General features: G+C 29.3%; 1 protein-coding gene across 2 annotated transcripts; it reads left to right on the plus strand.

Moving 5' to 3' along the window:
• Positions 1–9,559: 9,559 nt before the first annotated feature.
• On the plus strand, positions 9,560–16,666 carry LOC132942544 (choline-phosphate cytidylyltransferase A-like). 2 transcript variants are annotated; one of them, XM_061011071.1, is made up of 9 exons: positions 9,560–9,977; positions 10,936–11,065; positions 13,285–13,393; positions 15,073–15,189; positions 15,294–15,445; positions 15,507–15,728; positions 15,793–15,960; positions 16,028–16,146; positions 16,204–16,666. In XM_061011071.1, the coding sequence occupies exons 2-9, from the start codon at positions 10,949–10,951 to the stop codon at positions 16,346–16,348; spliced, it is 1,149 nt and encodes a 382-aa protein (XP_060867054.1). In that variant the 5' UTR covers positions 9,560–9,977; positions 10,936–10,948; the 3' UTR covers positions 16,349–16,666. The 2 variants fall into 2 exon arrangements, with proteins under 2 accessions (XP_060867054.1, XP_060867055.1); XM_061011072.1 differs by lacking the exon at positions 9,560–9,977 and adding an exon at positions 10,015–10,110.
• The last annotated feature ends 2,069 nt before the right edge of the window (positions 16,667–18,735 follow it).

The following is an 18,735-nucleotide window of genomic DNA, read 5'->3' on the forward strand; positions in this document are numbered from 1 at the left end:
TAATTTCGAAATAATTTGCATACAGCTCAAAATAAATTGGTACACATCTTAGGTACCTCATCAGTCATAACAAATAAAATCTCAAAATTCCCCATCGATCTTACTGCTGATAATTTTTTTATTCAAGGACAAAGGTCACAAAAATAGTATTTTTTTATTTATCTCTTATACTTAAAGTGCTTTTGTAAAAAAAAGCTTTAACAAAGAGACAGACCGAGTAATTTTCTAAAACGAAATGTGTTCACACTTTTAAACCTTTATATAAGTAATAATTTATGAGTTATTTTGATTTTAAAAATGATAAATACTCGTACTTTATTTACCCCTATAGTCTATACAACACTACGAAAAAAGTCTTAGGAGTAAAAAAGTCCACAGTAGATAAGTCCTAAGCCTAAATGATTATAATGTTTATCTAGTATTATGACTTTTGTTTCTGCGAGAGCAACTAATCAACTAACAAAATGTCGAACTACACTGACAAAAATAACAAAATGTTCAGTTACCCATACGGTATGTAGACGATGGACACCCACGACACCCATGACAAATACCCACCAGTACAGGTGGGCCACGTCTACTTTTTTTGTATGATCTAAGGTTTATTGATTCAACCAAGGGCTTTTTACTATTTTGGCGGGTGCCGGGTAGTCGACAGTCGTCAGGTACTCAGGTATATGAAAAAAGGTTGTTGTTGTTGTTATAAATCACAGATTTCTATGATATTATTATAGAATTCTGTGGTGTAAATAATCGAATAATAGCCAATCGGTATTCGGTAGTATAAATAATCGAATTATCTGACTGATAAGTCGATAGTTTTTTACAACATTCGATTTATAGTCAAATACTATCGATTATTTTATATGAATAGAATCACGTCGTTTATTTATCATTCGATTGATCAGTCGGTAGTTTAGATACTGACTCGACTGGACACGACAAGACTGGAGGGTGTGGGGAGGTTGACCACGAAATGTTATTGGTTAGGCGGTGTACGGGAGTTATTTGTCCTTCTAGCAATACTAGCGCTGTCTTAGTGGATACTTATGGAACTAGATTTGTATAATAATATAATATTACTATAAAATTATAGGTTATTATAATATTATAGGCTTTTTATAGCTGAACCCGTGCACTTCGTTGCCCGTTGAATATACCAACTCTTTATGACTCAAACTTTGTTCAATTCGTTATTTAATATTCGGTGTATGGAGTTCAAAATTAATCTTAACTTTTCCGTTGCCCGGAATAAAAATTTTGATTCGAAATGTAAATCGCGGACCCCGTGCTGTGTGTACGTAAGTGTATGATTTAACTCTAAAGTATCAAAGTTATACCAAGTTTGTCGTATTCTACCTATGGTGGATTAATATAATCAATTAATTCAAAATACTTACCTAACCTGTTGCGTCACTGTTGTTCTTTTTGACATCCAAATTTTCTACTTTTCCGGTGGATTTTTCTAAAATTGTATTACATAAGAATCTTCTCCTGACAATTACGAACACAACAAAAAAAGAATTGATCGGTATAGCCGTTCATGCGTGATGCGCGATGACCAAGGGAAACATTGATCCATTTTTATATGTAGAGATATAATTATTACAAATTATTATATACAAATATATAATCATTAATCCACGCACCGTTCGTTGTCGTCTCGTTATTTGTTTCATTTATAAATATAAATATAAAATTGAATATTAAATTAAATATAAAAAAAATTAAAATAAAATACTTGTGCAAGTCCCTCAGAAATGCGTTAAATGTTGTCACTTTTATTTATACCTCTCAATAAGATACCTGTAATAGTTATTATATTATTAAAAATACCTTACGTGAACAGCTGCCACACACTTGGTGCGCACTCATTAAATCCTATCTGACTGAATGTCAGTTCAGAGTCATACACGATGAAGCAATAACTGAATGTAAAAACATATCAGCTGGAGTACCACAAGGCAGTGTCCTAGGACCTCTTTTGTATTTACTTTACACAGCTGACATTCCAACTACCAACTACTCAATGACAGCTATGTTTGCCGATGATACAGCAATACTGGCAACTGATGAAGACCAGCAAACTGCGACTGATCGACTTCAACGAACACTTAACAACGTATCCGATTGGACCAAACGTTGAAAAATCAAAATTAACAGCGACAAATCGGTACACGTAAATTATACTTTGCTTAAAAGTGTATACTACTCAGTATGGTTGGATCAGCAGATCATCCCACAGAACGATTCTGCAAAATACTTAGGAATGCACCTCATCGATTCACGATTAAATTGGAAACATCATGTTCGCCAGAAAAAACTGCAAATTAAACTGAAATTGAGGAAACTTTATTAGCTGATCGGTAGACACTCCGAATTAGATCTCACAAGCAAACGTGACGTCTTTTGTATGTAGCAATAATTAAACCAATATAGGCCTATGGAATACAGCTGTGGGGCTGTGCCAGTAAATCCAATATTGAGATTATCCAACGTTACCAAAACATTGCTCTCCGTACTATTGGCGCAGCATACCGGTAAGATAGAAATTATATTATCCACCGAGATTTGATGATGACATCCGTCCAGGACGAGATTACCAAGTTTGCCAGAAAACACGAGAAAAGATTAGATAAACACACCAATCCAGCAGCAATTCAACTACTTGATAACTCTCAAGACATTAGGCGTATAAATTATTAGACTAAGGCTGGCACCTCTCCACTGAGAGTGATAACCCAAACATTTTTTTTTGTATAATATATTTACTAAATATTTATTCATTAATTTATTAATATTAAATATGTATGTACACCTCTTAAATGTATTGTTAAAGATCATTAATCGTTATAATAAAAAAAGCCAGGGTGGTTAAAAAAAAAAATATATATACCTAGGTTTTATTATTATATTATAATATTATACCTTGGAAGCAAATCTGGAGTTGTACCACACATATATTTCACAATGTTTAGCCTCAGAGGCCGCCATAAACTTTCGATCCTTTGGGTATGCGCCTTTGATATTGAATCTACGAAATTGGCGCTATGATTTACAACGTAGTGATTGTACCCGTGGTCCGAGAGTCCATTATACCCTGACCAGTCTATCTTGATCTTTCCTATCAATCTCATCAATCCACATAATCATTATACTGGAACAAAAAATGGAAATAAAAAAATGTCGATTGGAATACATACCAAACGGAAATTGATAAAAATATTTAATTAACATCTTGGACAAATACCAATAATATAGAAGATAACATAAAAATGTTCACCAACCTCATTATAAATACCTACAGCCTCTGACGTTGTTGAGTTAACTAGCTACTCCAGCAAGAGACATCTAGTCTAGTCCCTCGGTGGAATAAAACTGCATTTAACAGATATAAGCGAACCTTAGACCTTCAAGATTTTATACAATTTAAAAAAAACAAAGCGCTAGTCAGATATCTCATCAAAAGTGAAAAAAAAGTCACGGGAAAATGTTACATCTAGTTTAAACAGTCATATTTCCCAAACCATAAGGTGGAACAAAATTAAAACATTAAAAGGAATAACCTTTACCCAAATAAAACACCGATAGTAAGGCAAACAGAGTATACAGATTCTAAAGAGATACCCAATCAAATAGGTAACTGTAATTTGAATCCAGACTTTTTAAAATTTAAAGAAACTCAAGAATTGATTAGCTTACCAAGCCCCACAGCAACAACAAATCAAGGTTTAATTCTCAACGAACCTATCACAATGTCAGAACTGAACTCTAGTCTAGAAGGTAAAAAAAGTAATAGTTGTGGACCAGACAAAATACCGTTCTTATTTCTCCAGAACCTCTCTACCAAAGGTAAACTTCTACTCCTCATCTACTCCTTGAGTTGTATAATTATGTTTGGAAATACCTTCTTATCGCACAATGTACAACAGTAATAAAACGGGCAAATTACCCAGATCTCAGGTCATTAGCAGACCTACCGTAACTAAACCACTTATTCAATTAAAACTCACATTACCAACAAAACACAAAAATGTTCAAAACACACAATCTACTATCACCAAATCAGCACACACGTCCCCTTCTACAAACATATCTGCTTGCTCCATCACTGCGCACATACACGAAAATAATGTAACAATATTAACTACCGAAAGCGACTGCCCACTCGGTACAACACAAATTATCCAATTACGCTTTGGCGGCTGCGAAGGACAAAACTAATTGCAGAGATCAGGTTTGGGTATTTAACACAATTGATGGAATATCTCAAAGATAATAATATGTAGTATCAATAGGTTACATGATCGGCCCCACAAATATTACATATTATGTCTCTAGAATATCAAACAACAGATTCTGCATATTTCTATCAACAAAAAGATACTCGACTCACTGATAGAAAATACTTCAACAATAAATATAAGCAACGAAGTTATCCAAATCCGCATACTAATCAACCCTGTCAAAAGGATAGTCATATCCAATGTGTGTTCATCAATACTGTATATCTGTTGGAATTATAAACAAAACATCCTATATAATGTAGTGTATAAGTAATATATTCACACTATAGTTCAGCAGACGCTGACTATACATTTTTATAATACTATAGCATTTATGTCTTGTGCAGTGTAGCCGGGCATACATAGTTAGTCGTTGATTTATATTACGCCTCGTAACACTATTGTACATCGTATCATTATACTTATATTACTATATTATATATATCCGATCTTATTATTATGTACCTTTAACTTCTGTATATCTGTGTGGTTTCTGGAGAAATCCGGTTACCTCACGCCCGTGCAAAACGGTTTTAGAAGGAACAGGATAACAACAAAAAACCTATTAAAAATAAAAAACAAAATTCAAACTGCCCTACAGCACAAACTAAATTAGGAATTGTCATTTTTTACATAGCCATAAGGCATACGATACAGCTTGGAGCCCTAGAATTATTCATTTACCAAAGGAAATATGTTAGAGTTCATAAACAATTAATCTGAGACCGCACTTTCCAGGTCAAAACCTCCAACTTTTTATCAGATACATTTACACAGGAGAATGGTGTACCTCAAGGATCCACAGCGCCACTATATCAGTTACGCCATTTCTAATCGCCATCAGCGATATCTCCGAAGGAGTACGTAACCCGTTAAAATCCCTCTGCTATACGCGGATGCTTTTCACTATCATCTGCCGCAGCTCCAACTCCAACACTATACAACAGTTTCTACAAGACTCAACCAACAAACTCATACTATCCTGGTCCAAAACATCTGGATTTCAATTCGCACCGAATAAAAGAAGTCTTATACTTATCTTATACTTATCAATCGAAAAAATATCAATAAATATGAGTAACCACACCATCAAGAACAAAACTCTAATTAAAATCTTTGGAATAATTTTTGACTCCAAAGCCCACTTGCTCCCGTACATTAAAATCTAAAAAAATCTTGCTATCCTAAAATTATCTTCTATTTCTATAATAAATTAATAATTATATAACATTGTTTTCAACATAATGTATTATCCTTGTTAAAATAAGTTTAATATAGTTATTCATTTTTTTTACTTATATATTAGGGATGGGAAATTGGTTTTTCTGTATTTTATTTTATTATATTTATAAAATTACTAAAACCGATATAATGTTTATCGTAAAACATAGATATAAATTCTTATCTAGGGTTGAACTACAAAATGTAAATAATATAGTAATATTATTTATAGAGGTATAATACCCCTAGGGTATAGTTAACATTAAGTTTTTTTTCTTGCTTTCTATGTTCTCTGGCCCGCTAGATTTTTGCACATTCAAAATTGGCCCTCTAGTAGCATCGATTTGCCCAGCCCTGTTATATATCATATTATTTAATAACAATTGGCAAGTCTGGTAATTACATACAACATTGTTTTTTTATGAATCATATAAAACCAAGGGCGGTTACAGGGAAGGTGGGCAAAAGGGACAATTCCTCCACTCCGTTCAAAAAATAAAGGTATCAAATTATAAATTTGTAATCTTTTTTAAATAGATGGTGAATTTAGTTTAGCTTATACAGGGTGTAACGGGACTATTTGACAAATATAGCAACGTATGTAATGGTAATTTGTTAAATAGTCCTATAATACCTTATATAACTAATTTTTAGATTCTGAGCGAAGCGATGAATGTATTGATTTTACAATGATGTGTGTTTTTTTTTTTTTTATTTTTTTTTTTTTTTTTGTGTCTGTCATCACCTTTTAGGACAGTAAAAGTGCTTGGATTTTCTTCAATAGTAACTTTTCTGATAGGAAAGTGAATCTAGTTGGTACTTTGGGGGGTCAAAAGTAAAAATTTCCCAGTAGTTTTCACAAGCGACGTGAAAAACAAAAGAAAAATTAAGGAAAAACGGGAATTTTTACGCAAAATCTGTTTTTGAGAAAATCGATTTTGGTTTTTGGTGTAACTCTAAAACAAATGACCGTAGGGACATGAAATTTTGACTGAATGTTTATATTAGCATTTTCTATACACCATAAAATTTACAAAATATTTTGACTCTTTTTGAGCTGTTTACGGCCATTGTCAGTTTTCAATTTTTTTAGTTTTTTTTTCTATAAATATCAATAAAATTTTATCTGTTGAGTAAAAAAGCTTGAAAATTTAATAGAAGGCTCCTAGGTTATTGTTTCAAAGGCAGATGAAAAAAATTAAAAATTCTTAGTCACAGTTTTTTTTATAAGCATTTAAAGTTCAAATTTTGACAAAATACGGAAAAATCACGAAAAATAGCAAATTATTTTGAGTTGAGAATTCATAAAAATTTTTCTTATTAAATCTAAGATTTGAAAATGTAATATAAGATTACTCATAAGTTTGTCTACCTTTATCAAAAAAAAAATGTATAGAAGAAACTTAAATTAAATTTTTATGAGCTTCTGAAATTTATATTTTTACAACATTTGATATTTACTCGATTTCTCATGTAACAATTTCTTATTTTATTGTAATTAAAAAACGAATGACTGTAGATACTTGAAAATTTCACTAAATGTTTATATTAGCATTTTCTATACACCATAAGATGTTGAAAATATTTTGACTCTTTTTGAGCTGTTTACGGACATTGTAAGTTTTCAATTTTTTTAGTTTTTTTTTCTATAAATATCAATAAATTTTTATTTGTTGGGTAAAAAAGCGTGAAAATTTAATATAAGGCTCCTGATATATCGTTCTAATAGCAGTTGAAAAATATTAAAAATACATAGGCACAATTTTTTTTTATAAGCATTTAAAGTTCAAATTTTGACAACATTTATCAAATTTATAATTTATTAATTATTTTGTGGTTAAAAATGTATAAAATGTTTAACTTTTATGGCTAAGGATTGAAAATTTAAAACAAGGCTCCACGTAAATAGGTTATATATAAATTACTTTATTCACAATAATATCATCAAATATACTTGGTAATATCATAGGCTGACTGACCTATTTCGCTCAGAATCGTTTTTCTTATATGATATTATATCATTGAATTCAAATTTAACACCATCCATTACAGTGACCCACTTGTAACCTACTGTACAGCAGAGCGACATCCACTTATCCACCTTTTTTTTTTTGATTTACACCAAACAATCAAAATAAATTTTGTCAAAAACTTGCGTCTTGCTTAAAAATTTTCGTTTTTTCTTAATTTTTTTTTTGTTTTCCTCGTCGCTTTTGAAAAACACTGGGATATTATTAAAATTACAAACTAGATTTACTTTCCCACTACAAAAGAAATTGAAGTTGAAAATCGAAGCATTATATCAACTATTTATCGTGTAGGTTAAGTTATAGACATACACAAAAAAAAAATTGTCTAACACTATTGTAAAATCATTGTCTTCATCGCTCCGCTCAGAATCTTATAATATTATTTATGAAATACAATAATAATAATATTATTGTCATCAGTATTACCTAATTATTTATTATTAGAAAAGTATGTGAATATAAAAAGTTAGGTAGTTAATAAAATTACAATGCAATAAGTCCATATCTTAAAATATTTATTGTTTTTATAAAAAATACTATTTCTGGTAAGTTTTTAAATAGTACATAATCAAACTTAAAAGAAATTTTCGAATACAATTTATTATACATATATATGTGGTTAAAGATAACTTACAAAATTACTGTAGTCTGTAAGCTATTAAATATTAAAAATGTTCTCCTGTACAATATATAGGTACCATTTTTGATATACGGCCCTCTCAGCCTCTTGTAATAGTTGTAATGACAGTATAGGTACTATGTTACTAAGTACTAACATCATATCCCACAAGAAAAGTTTAGTTTAGGCATCCATCAATATAGGTTAAGGTATTCGATGACAAACCAATACGCACGCGTATTATCAGATGTGGGGATTTATTGCACAGAATGGCTTTGTTTATATTTAAATATTAATTTAACGTTTTGTTGACATTTATTTGCCTATAACTGCCTAAATCATTGTAAATCTGTTTTCAAAAAAAAATCTCCCACAAATATTTGGTGCCCCCAAAAAAGTGTTGCCTGGGACAATGTCCCACCATTGCCCCCCCCCTAAATACGCCACTGCATAGAGGCTATACTGCTAATTCTAAAGAGCATCGGTTCTTAAACTTTTTTAACTGTGGAACCCTTTTCTGTGTCTCCTTATTTTTATTTAAATTTAAACAATTAGTAATTAAAGTTCCAAAATTAGAACCCTTACTTTGTTTCATTATATTAGTCATTTTTAGCGTCATTTTATATTTTATGTAAGGATTATCTGCAATAAGAAATATAATATTTTAATTTGATAATAATGTGTAATAATAATCTATTATACTGTATTTAATCAAAAAAATATGTGAAAATAAAAATAAAAATAATAACAATTTCATATAATAATGTGTACACTGTATTTAATTCAAAAAATATTTTAAATAACAGACAAACAGGACTCCTAAATTGTAATTTTAATGAGAGTTCGCGGAACCCTGAAGGCCTGAAGTGATGTCCGCGGTACACAGCTTGAGAAACAATGCTTTAGAGTATAGAATATAGACACAATTATTTACAAATTAAAATTAAAATGCATAAATAGCACATAAAATGTTTAAAAACTAAAATTACTACAGATGGACGGCGCGCAGTGTTACCGTTTGTTCGTTCAAAGTCGTGCAAAACGGTTTGCCAAGATAAAATTATATTGTTCCAAGTCCATAGTAGTTGTAGATAATAATGAAAAATGCGGTTAACCTTGGTGTGACTCACCGCGTGAGACTGAACCGTGGTGTGACTAATTCGTGACGTTGACAAACATGCGGTGTCGGCTGATAATAGGTTGATAATGTAAAACATTTCCGTATGCAGTAAGCTGATATAATGGACTGGGACGACTGGGTCGGCGGGGATCGGGGGACCGCCACGAAATGGTGTCGCTTAGCTGATAAGAATACAGTCCTTGAAGTTTTCAGCGCTACCGGCGGTTTTATTTGGCTACACAATTTGTATCTTAGTCCGTGTTAAATACAGAGGGCGCCGAGAACTCCAGGAACACGCGGCGACCCCCCGCACTTTGCCTCTTGTGCATACATTCGTGGCCGTGATAAGCCGCTCGTTTCCAGTCCATTATATCTTAGTCCGTGGCACCGACTTTAGCACCGTCCGGACTCCGCCACTCCGGAGATAGTGGCACAACCCAATTCGAAAAATATTGTTTGCGCAATTTTCTCACCGAAACTACCAATTTGAAGTTGAACGGTTTACCAATTACCGCATTTATCTCCTCGCCCGGTATAGTCTATTTAGCAATCGGTCTATTGCCGTCCGTATAACGATCTAGTTAAATTCAATTGTAATTTGTAAATCATACGCGTGCAATGTCAACTTACAATTGACTTGAACTATAATACTTACCTGTTTTAATATAATATCATTTTATGCGCAGTATTCTATTTGTTCTGTAAGTATTCATTTTAGTATGATTTTATACTCCTACTTGATGGTATTATAACTGTATTACGTTCTTAGTGTACCTAGGTACTTTAAATTATTTCAACTAATGTTAAAATTAATGCAATAGTGCCATATTTCCAGTAAGTTTGTATTATATATATAAATAATATTGGTACAGTTGACATTTTTCTTCGTATAACTTGATTTTACAAGTTTAAATTTAAATTTATGTTAAGTATATTTTAAGGATATTGTTTTGTCATTATGATTATTGTCTTTTTTAGATTCACTTTAAGTTTTGAAGGGGAATGTAAAGTTATTTTTATTTTGTTTTATAGTAGGTATGTCTTATTTTGGTTTTGGAAAATACTTAGTAGATTTATTAAAAGCTTAGAATAGTTATAGCCAAGGTTATAGCTTATTTAGTTAAATTTATAAATTTTAAATATTTTATTTTCATTAAGTATTTATACTTTATAAAGATGTTGTAAACACCAGATTTGTATATGTTATGGCAATAGGTATTATTTTAATTAATTTGTTATTTTATTAATCATTAATTTATTAGTAAATTATATTTTAAATAAAATAGGTAGGTAGGCTGTAAATATTATTTTTATGAACTACCTACATTATATTGTTCATAATTTAACTTATTAAGTTTTGAAATTATTAAAATATGATGAAATAAATTTGATGTATTACAAAGAATAGTTACTAAGAATTTATTGTTAAATAATTTCTTAATGCCTATTATTGAAATAGTGAGAAATATGAACAATTTAAAATATTTAATTTATTTAGTTTTAATTTAACACAACACTGTCTGATAAAATATAATATGTACCTAGGTATGTTTTGATATTAGGTGTTCAATTCTATTGAATTAATTAATTTTTAAATTAAATCAATAATTGTGTACAATTGACTTATAAATTATTGTTATTATTATTTTGGACATATAGTTAACACACAAACATGTCTAAGAAAAGAACACGCGACGTGACTAATAATACAACAGAAGTGGATATGCATGTCGGCAATAAAAATGTTTTACAAAAATGTGAACAACCCAAGTTACACAATGTTGCTCCAGTATGTATATTATTTAATATAATTTACAAAAAAAATTACCATGTTTAGTGTTGGATACTAATTTATAGATATTTAAGCTTGTATAAATATATATTTAAATACAGCAACAAAATATTAGCCTTAAATATACAAATAAGTATGCATCTAATATTACAATAATTGAATTGATAATTTCAAAATGTGTGATTGTATATTTATGGTTGTACAGTTTTAGCCCATCAATTAAATTCTGTGAATCCTTAAGTTTCTACTGGTGGTCTGGATGTGTTAATGTTCAATTTTCGATGTTTGTTATTTTTTAAATATGTAACCATAAATTAAATAGGTATTTTGTTTTCAAATACTATGCTTTCTTAACAAAATTGCATGTGGACTATTGTTCCGGCAGCTAACTATGATAAAAAAAAAAGTAAATAGAGACCTTACTGTTAAGTTATTAAAGTTATTAAACTGGCATACCTTCTGTAATTTGTCACATTAATGAGGAGAATATTGTGTAGTGGACTCTGCCACTATGAACTGAACTATGATTGTATGGTGGGATTGAATATAAGTTGATTACATTTGAACTGCATGGCCATGATAAATTTTTTTTAAATAATAGTTTCGGTATTTTTATGTTACTATACTATTATAGTTGTAATTTATATAATTTTATAATATTAAAAAATATATACAATTTTAAAAACCTTACATCAGTTCTACAATTAAGATTTTTCAATGACAAAGAAGCTATATCTATGGTTATGATTGAAGCTGCCTACTTATTATTTACCTTGACAACATTAAAATAAAAACCTTCACAGTATATATATAAAGAATAATATTTTTAAATTTAAGTTAAATAGTTTTGTAAAATGTGTGGGTTTAAAGAAACTAGTTTTACTTATTTATGTTCTAAAATAATGGTGTATTTATGGGAGGATGAAATATATTAAATACCTATGTAATTATACAGAATTATAGAATTAGTAAGGCTTTGGTCAATATTGTTCTGATATAAAAATTATTTGATAATACAATTTTATCTTCATTAAAAAAAAATCTCTTATACTTATTAATTGTATAAGATGTACATAATTATTATTTAAATTTATTTTATAAAACATCTCCATTAGATAATTAGTCTATTATACAATTTTGATGTCTTCAGTAAATCACTCTTTTTATCTGAATAACCTTTAGTCAGATTTAGGAAATCATATTGATACTAATATTGGTATTACTAACGTAGCAATTACAAATTGTAAAATATATTTTATGTTAGTTTTCAATATATTTTATATGATGTTTGGATTAGGTATGCATTTTATAAATCTATTTTCAATTAAAATAGCAAACATCATTATTTATTTGTCCTTGAGATGTAGTGGATGATGTATATACTTAATTAAATGTTTATAAAACATTTTCATATATATGTCATTTTCTGTTTTTACTTTGAAACCTTGTAATTATTTATATGTTTTTCAACAATCTGGAGAAAAATGAGTTTGAGCAAAATCAGGTGTTTAACAAAGCTATTGCGTCTGGTTTTGACTGATAAAAAAATATGTTGTAGGAGGGTTTTTCTGTTATTATTAATTATTGCAATAATAATGGCTTTTATCATATTATTTCTCAGTTTATCCAATTACAATTTATTTTATTATGCAGACAAAACAAGTTATGCCTCGAAACAATGGGTACATTAAACAGTACGCGTGAGAAAAAAAATAAAAAGTTGTAACAGTATAATATACATAAAATAGATGCTAAAAATCAAATGAGTATTTTGAGCCAAAATAATAATAAACATGTAGATTCATTTTGATATCATTTTAAAATTTTACCAAAAGCATACTCTTAAAAAATACATATTTGATATTATATATTTTAATTAAAATTGTATTGAATACCACCATCCTATAATTTACTTTGTCTATATTGCATAATATTAATAAATAATTAAAAAATATTATACAGCGCCATTTTGGTATGGTTAAATTAAATTTATACCTTGGATAAAAGGAAGAATAAAAAATTTATTTGTTGTCAAAGCTACAAAACATGTAAAAAAAAATTTTAAATCATTTTTTTAATAATCAATAGAATATTGCTCCAATTATGCAACTGAATATAGTAAACTGTGTAATTTATAGACTAAATATTAAATACTAAAATACCACTTTAAGTAATTAATTAAATATTAACAGCTTTCTACAATCTTTTGATTTTAGTCAATTTTCAAACCTGCACCTTTTAGTACAGATAAAGATGCAGTTGAAGAACGGAATGCTTGTGATTATAGTACAAAAATCACTATGGATATGGCCAATTCTGGCTTAGGTATGAACTATATTATAAAAATATGTATATATATATTATATCATTATATTAGTTCTATTTGATGTAATTTGGCAAAATGTCTATGATCACATTTGTATAGTGAAAACTGGAAGTCTAAATTTTTGGGTAAAGGAATGTTGTGAAAGTTTTATTTTGTCCCTCATAAAGTAAATTAGAATCAGAAATCAAATAAAAAATACCCATATTTAAGTTATTACTCAGTTATCCCTCACCTATGATCTATACCACTTATTCTATATTCTTAACTATATCCCTTTTTACTACCTCTGTTAATGGTAACTTTTATGCTTATAGCGTACAATATAATATTCTCTATTCTTCATAATTAGTGCTAATTGTTTGTTCAAATGAAATAAATAAACATATAATGACCTATAAACCATATTATGAAATTAATATTTAGGTTTTCTAAGATAATATTGTATAATATTGTATGTACTTTTATATAGCAATTAATATCACCACTATCTTTGATAAAAACCATATTATACTAGGGATTTGTATGTGTTTGTTCGTACAGGTATATATTCTAAATGTTGTGCTTTGTCTTGGTTTGTTAAACTGTATATGGTTATTGAATTATTATTTGTGTCTATTAGCTATATAAAGTTAAAGTTAGAAATATGTTTAACCATAATCATTATTCCTATTGACTTAAAAAAAAGCTTCTGTGTCTATAAAGATGTAACCAAATTATTTGAAGTGTGACCGGGTAAAAAACTATGGAAGGTCAAGATAATGTATTTACCAAAATCAAAACCATAACACAATTGTTTGTTTTTACACTAGTCTTAAAGCTCATTTTATGGCTTAAAAACAAATTGTAGGTACTAGATACTCATATTATTAAAAAACATTAGATATAATAAGTAGAAAAGATACAACAGTTAAAAAAAAAAAGTTAGTATGACATATGTGAAAATAATATGATGATAATCAATAGTTCATGAAATAATACTATTGGATTATTTTTGTAACCAAGATAATAAGATAACGTTGGCAAAACATCAACATATTATACAAAAAGAGGAACATGAAATAAATGAACTTATATGCAATAATTGAATCCCTTACTACTCAATGCTAATTTTTGATGCTACATTCACTTGTGTGGGGTTAAAAGTTGTCTGCATTGTTTTTTTTATATCAAAATATACGGGAAAAAAATTAATACATAAAATATACACCTATATGTTTTTATAAAGTATTAAAAGGTATAGACACAATACTATTAAAGTTAGTTTTATATGTATATTTCAAGTTTGGGGTGAATATTTAACCCAAGCAAATGGTGATGGATGAAGGAAAAAAATATTTTTATTTTACGTACATATATTAAATGTATTGCATTCTTTCTTTATTTTAGAAAATTAAAGATGTCTACTATGGCATATCTGGGGGGGGGGAGTAATACCCTTGTTGCTTCCAAATATTTCAGGGGGAAAGTGCTTCCCCCCACAATTACGCCATTGAGTGTGACCATGTGGAACCCTACAAGGCAAATTACCATTTCATATTAGTAAATAAAAATATTATCCAAATTTACAATTGTATACTTACTAAACAAATAAAAATGAATAGAGTTATGATTATCTATCTCTGAAATTATCTACAGCTGAAATTTAATTTTTATTTTAGACAATGCTTGTTATTTGCAGCTCCTCGAAGAATTAGAGTATATGCAGATGGTGTTTATGATATGTTCCATCAAGGACATGCTAGGCAGTTAATGCAAGCAAAAACTGTATTCCAAAATGTTTACTTGATTGTTGGAGGTTAGTTGATATAACTTGTCTTAATTAGTTAAAATAATTTAGTGTTGTAAATAAATTAAAGATAATTTATAGTCATAAATGTATTTGTTGGGTATAAATTTTAGTATGCAGTGACAGTGTCACACATACTTTTAAAGGTAAGACTGTAATGACGGATGAAGAAAGGTATGAAGCTGTTAGACATTGCCGTTATATAGATGAAGTTCTTAAAGATGCACCATGGGAAACTGATGATCAATTTTTAATAGATAATAAAGTAATTAAAAATAATACGGTTTTATTTTTAATGATAAATGTGAGTTTTAAATTCTGTATAGATTGATTTTGTTGCTCATGATGATATACCTTACATTAATGAAGATGGTCAAGATGTTTATGGAGGGCTTAAAGAAAAAGGTATGTTTGTAGGCACCCAAAGGACTGAGGGTGTATCAACGTCAGACGTTATTTCTCGAATAGTACGGGATTATGATATGTATGTTAGACGTAATCTTCAACGTGGGTACAGTGCCAAAGATTTAAATGTATCTTATTTAAAGGTTAGATTTTTACATAAATTGTCTTAAAAATATAAGCACTCAAAAATAATAAAAATGATTTTAGGAAAAAAAATTAAAACTTCAAAACAAAATGGAAGAACTTAAAGACCGCAGTAAACGAGTTATGGGAACTATTGGTGAAAAAAAAGTAGACATGTTGCAACGATGGGAAGAAAGATCAAGAGACTTTATTGTTTCATTCTTATTGTTGTTTGGCCGGGATGGACCAATTGTAAGTTAAAAGTTTATTGTTAACTTGCCTGGGTATTAAGGTTATATAATCCAGGTTTTTCTTTTAGTCACATTTTTGGAAAGACAGTAAAGGTAAATTGTTACAAGCATTTTCGCCACCTGGAAGTCCAACTCCAAGTGGACGTAACACTCCAGATTCATCTAGTTCATCGGAAGAAAACTTAAGGTAATTTAAATACTAAAATTGAATGAAATTAATAAAACATAATAAAAAATGATTTAGGTCTCCTCCTAGAAAATCTAGTAGAACTAAACGATATTTGGAAGACGATGATGATGATGATGATGATGATGACGAAGATGAAGAAGAAGATGACTTGTTAAATAGATACAATTACATAAATGGTGAAAAAAGCTCCAACTCCTAGTTGAAAAGAATGTTAATAAATCACATTAAAAAAAAACCTATTAGTTTAATATATATAATTATGATGCACAAATTAATAATGATTATTGTTAGAATAAAATTAACAGTGAAAAAATGTTTGGTAATAAATATTCTTACATGATTGTTTTATAAAACAATGTAAACATTTTATGCATATTTAGACTGTGTAAAAAAAATAATAATATTATAAATGTTTTTTTTTAAGTTAAAAAATAGGCATTATACCTATAAATATTTTATATTATTCAAAATTGTTTTTTTTATATATATATTATTAAAAACATATGAATCTACTCGACATAGCAGTATATTTTTACTATGGGTTTTATGTTTTATACGACTTTAATATTGCAGTTATTGAGTTAACTTTGTACTGTTTATTTATTATGTTCATTTTGATCTGAAATTTGTATAGTTATTAGTTCATAAGTTGAATTAAACAAATATATGTTTGTTTTATTTTCAATGATGAATATAAGTTATTGAATTGTATATATTTTTGATTACTGCAATTAGGAAGTATTTTAGGAAAATGAAATTTTTAATTAATTATGTAATAACCTATGTATTTTTATATAATTTTTTTTGAAATTAATAAGGTAGTCCTATAATCTTTTTTAAAAAATAAAATGTGTTCCTATCAACCTCCAGTTGATCTGAATAAGAAAAATTGAGAACATTTTACCTATGTTCCGGTATACCTCATCAACGTGGATAGGAACACATTTTTGAAAAAAAAATATTAAAAAACCCAACAAACCTAAATTAAAAATTTCACATTAGAATAACAAGTCTGTGTGTAGTCTATCTCAAACACTTTTCAGAAAAACTATCTTAAAAATTGACGTTTTTATAATCAAATAACTTAAAAATTGTTCCTATTCACACCATTTTACGGTCTATAACATATTTAAATATCTGCGTATAAACATCTTATTCAAATAAAAATATCAATTTTTATTATTTGACGATGATGTTGATGAACAAAGAAAGGATTATTCTATTTTCAAGTAGTGCTCAAAGAGAAGCCGCATTTACTCGTAGACATTTATTTTGTTAGGTCAGGTTTCAAAAGTTGTGCAAATGGGCGCATTTGGACAAAAAAATTTAGTGTGTAATTAAGTTTTTATTTTGGGCACAAAATATATGTACATAAACGTTGGGACGCAAATGGGCTAAAGCACTTAAAACAACCCATAGGGAGGGAGCCCTATGTCTAAAATCAATAAGGGATATTATTATTTTTTTTTTTGGGGGGGGGGGGGGCTAAATCATAGTCAAAGTCCTCCCCTAGTCGCGCCATCGGTCTTGGTTGAAGCCCCTTGAATAATTCTGATACTGATGTGGAGATTGGTCCGACCGAAGAACTCCCGGCTGTAAACGGGAGCGAGACCTTTATCGGAGACCATAAAGCCTCGTCTCATTTAAGGGGATTTTCTGTGAGACATAAATTAGCGTTTTTGACGTAAAAGTACCTATGCGCCTTGCGACCTCATGGAATGCCAACTTGCCTAAGTGATCAACCTAAACTTAACAATTGCCTATGACGCGAATATCAATTTTGTGCGAACATTGGAAACGTGAGCTATAGTTATGGTATTGGTGTTATTATTTATTACGTATAGGTTTAGGTGCTAAATTTTTACTACAGAACAAAGTAAACGACGCTATTTGATCGAAAATGATGTTATTATCTAACCACTTGAAAATAACTCGTCCAAACGTAAACCGTCCTATGTTACGGGAAAAGTATATAATTTGGTCGTCTTCTACAATGCCCTTCGTACCTACTATATTGGGCAATATTGCCACTTCAATTATAATACTTTTCCACTAATCTACTACCCGATACCTATTTAGGGGGGGGGGGGGGGCGTTAATAGGATGCATTATATCGAAAAAAATGACCACTGGAATAACTCTCAGACTTCTCAAATTCTCGGATTTCGATGACCATTTTTTTATCTGAAAGAAGAAGACTTCCTACAGCCTGCATCAATCTCTGATTTTGTATTTTATTTCAAATAATTGTACTAATCAATTTGTAAAAAAAATTTTAGATTCTGAGCGAAGCGATGAATGTATTGATTTTACAATGATGTTTTTTTTTTTTTTTTGTCTGTCATCACCTTTTAGCACAGTAAGTGCTTGGATTTTCTTCAACAGTAACTTTTCTGATAGGAAAGTGAATCTAGTTGGTACTTTTTTTTTGGGGGGGGGGGGGGGGTCAAAAGTAAAAACCTAAACGAAATTCATGGGTGAGCCCCTCTATAGCAAGTAGCAATACCTATAATAAGCTAGAGGGATTAAAAACTAAATAAAGAAAACTAAGCATAAAAAAAAAGGTTAGTTTAGGTTATGCCAGTC

Source organism: Metopolophium dirhodum, chromosome 4 (assembly GCF_019925205.1).
Source record: "Metopolophium dirhodum isolate CAU chromosome 4, ASM1992520v1, whole genome shotgun sequence".
NCBI lineage: Eukaryota > Metazoa > Arthropoda > Insecta > Hemiptera > Aphididae > Metopolophium > Metopolophium dirhodum.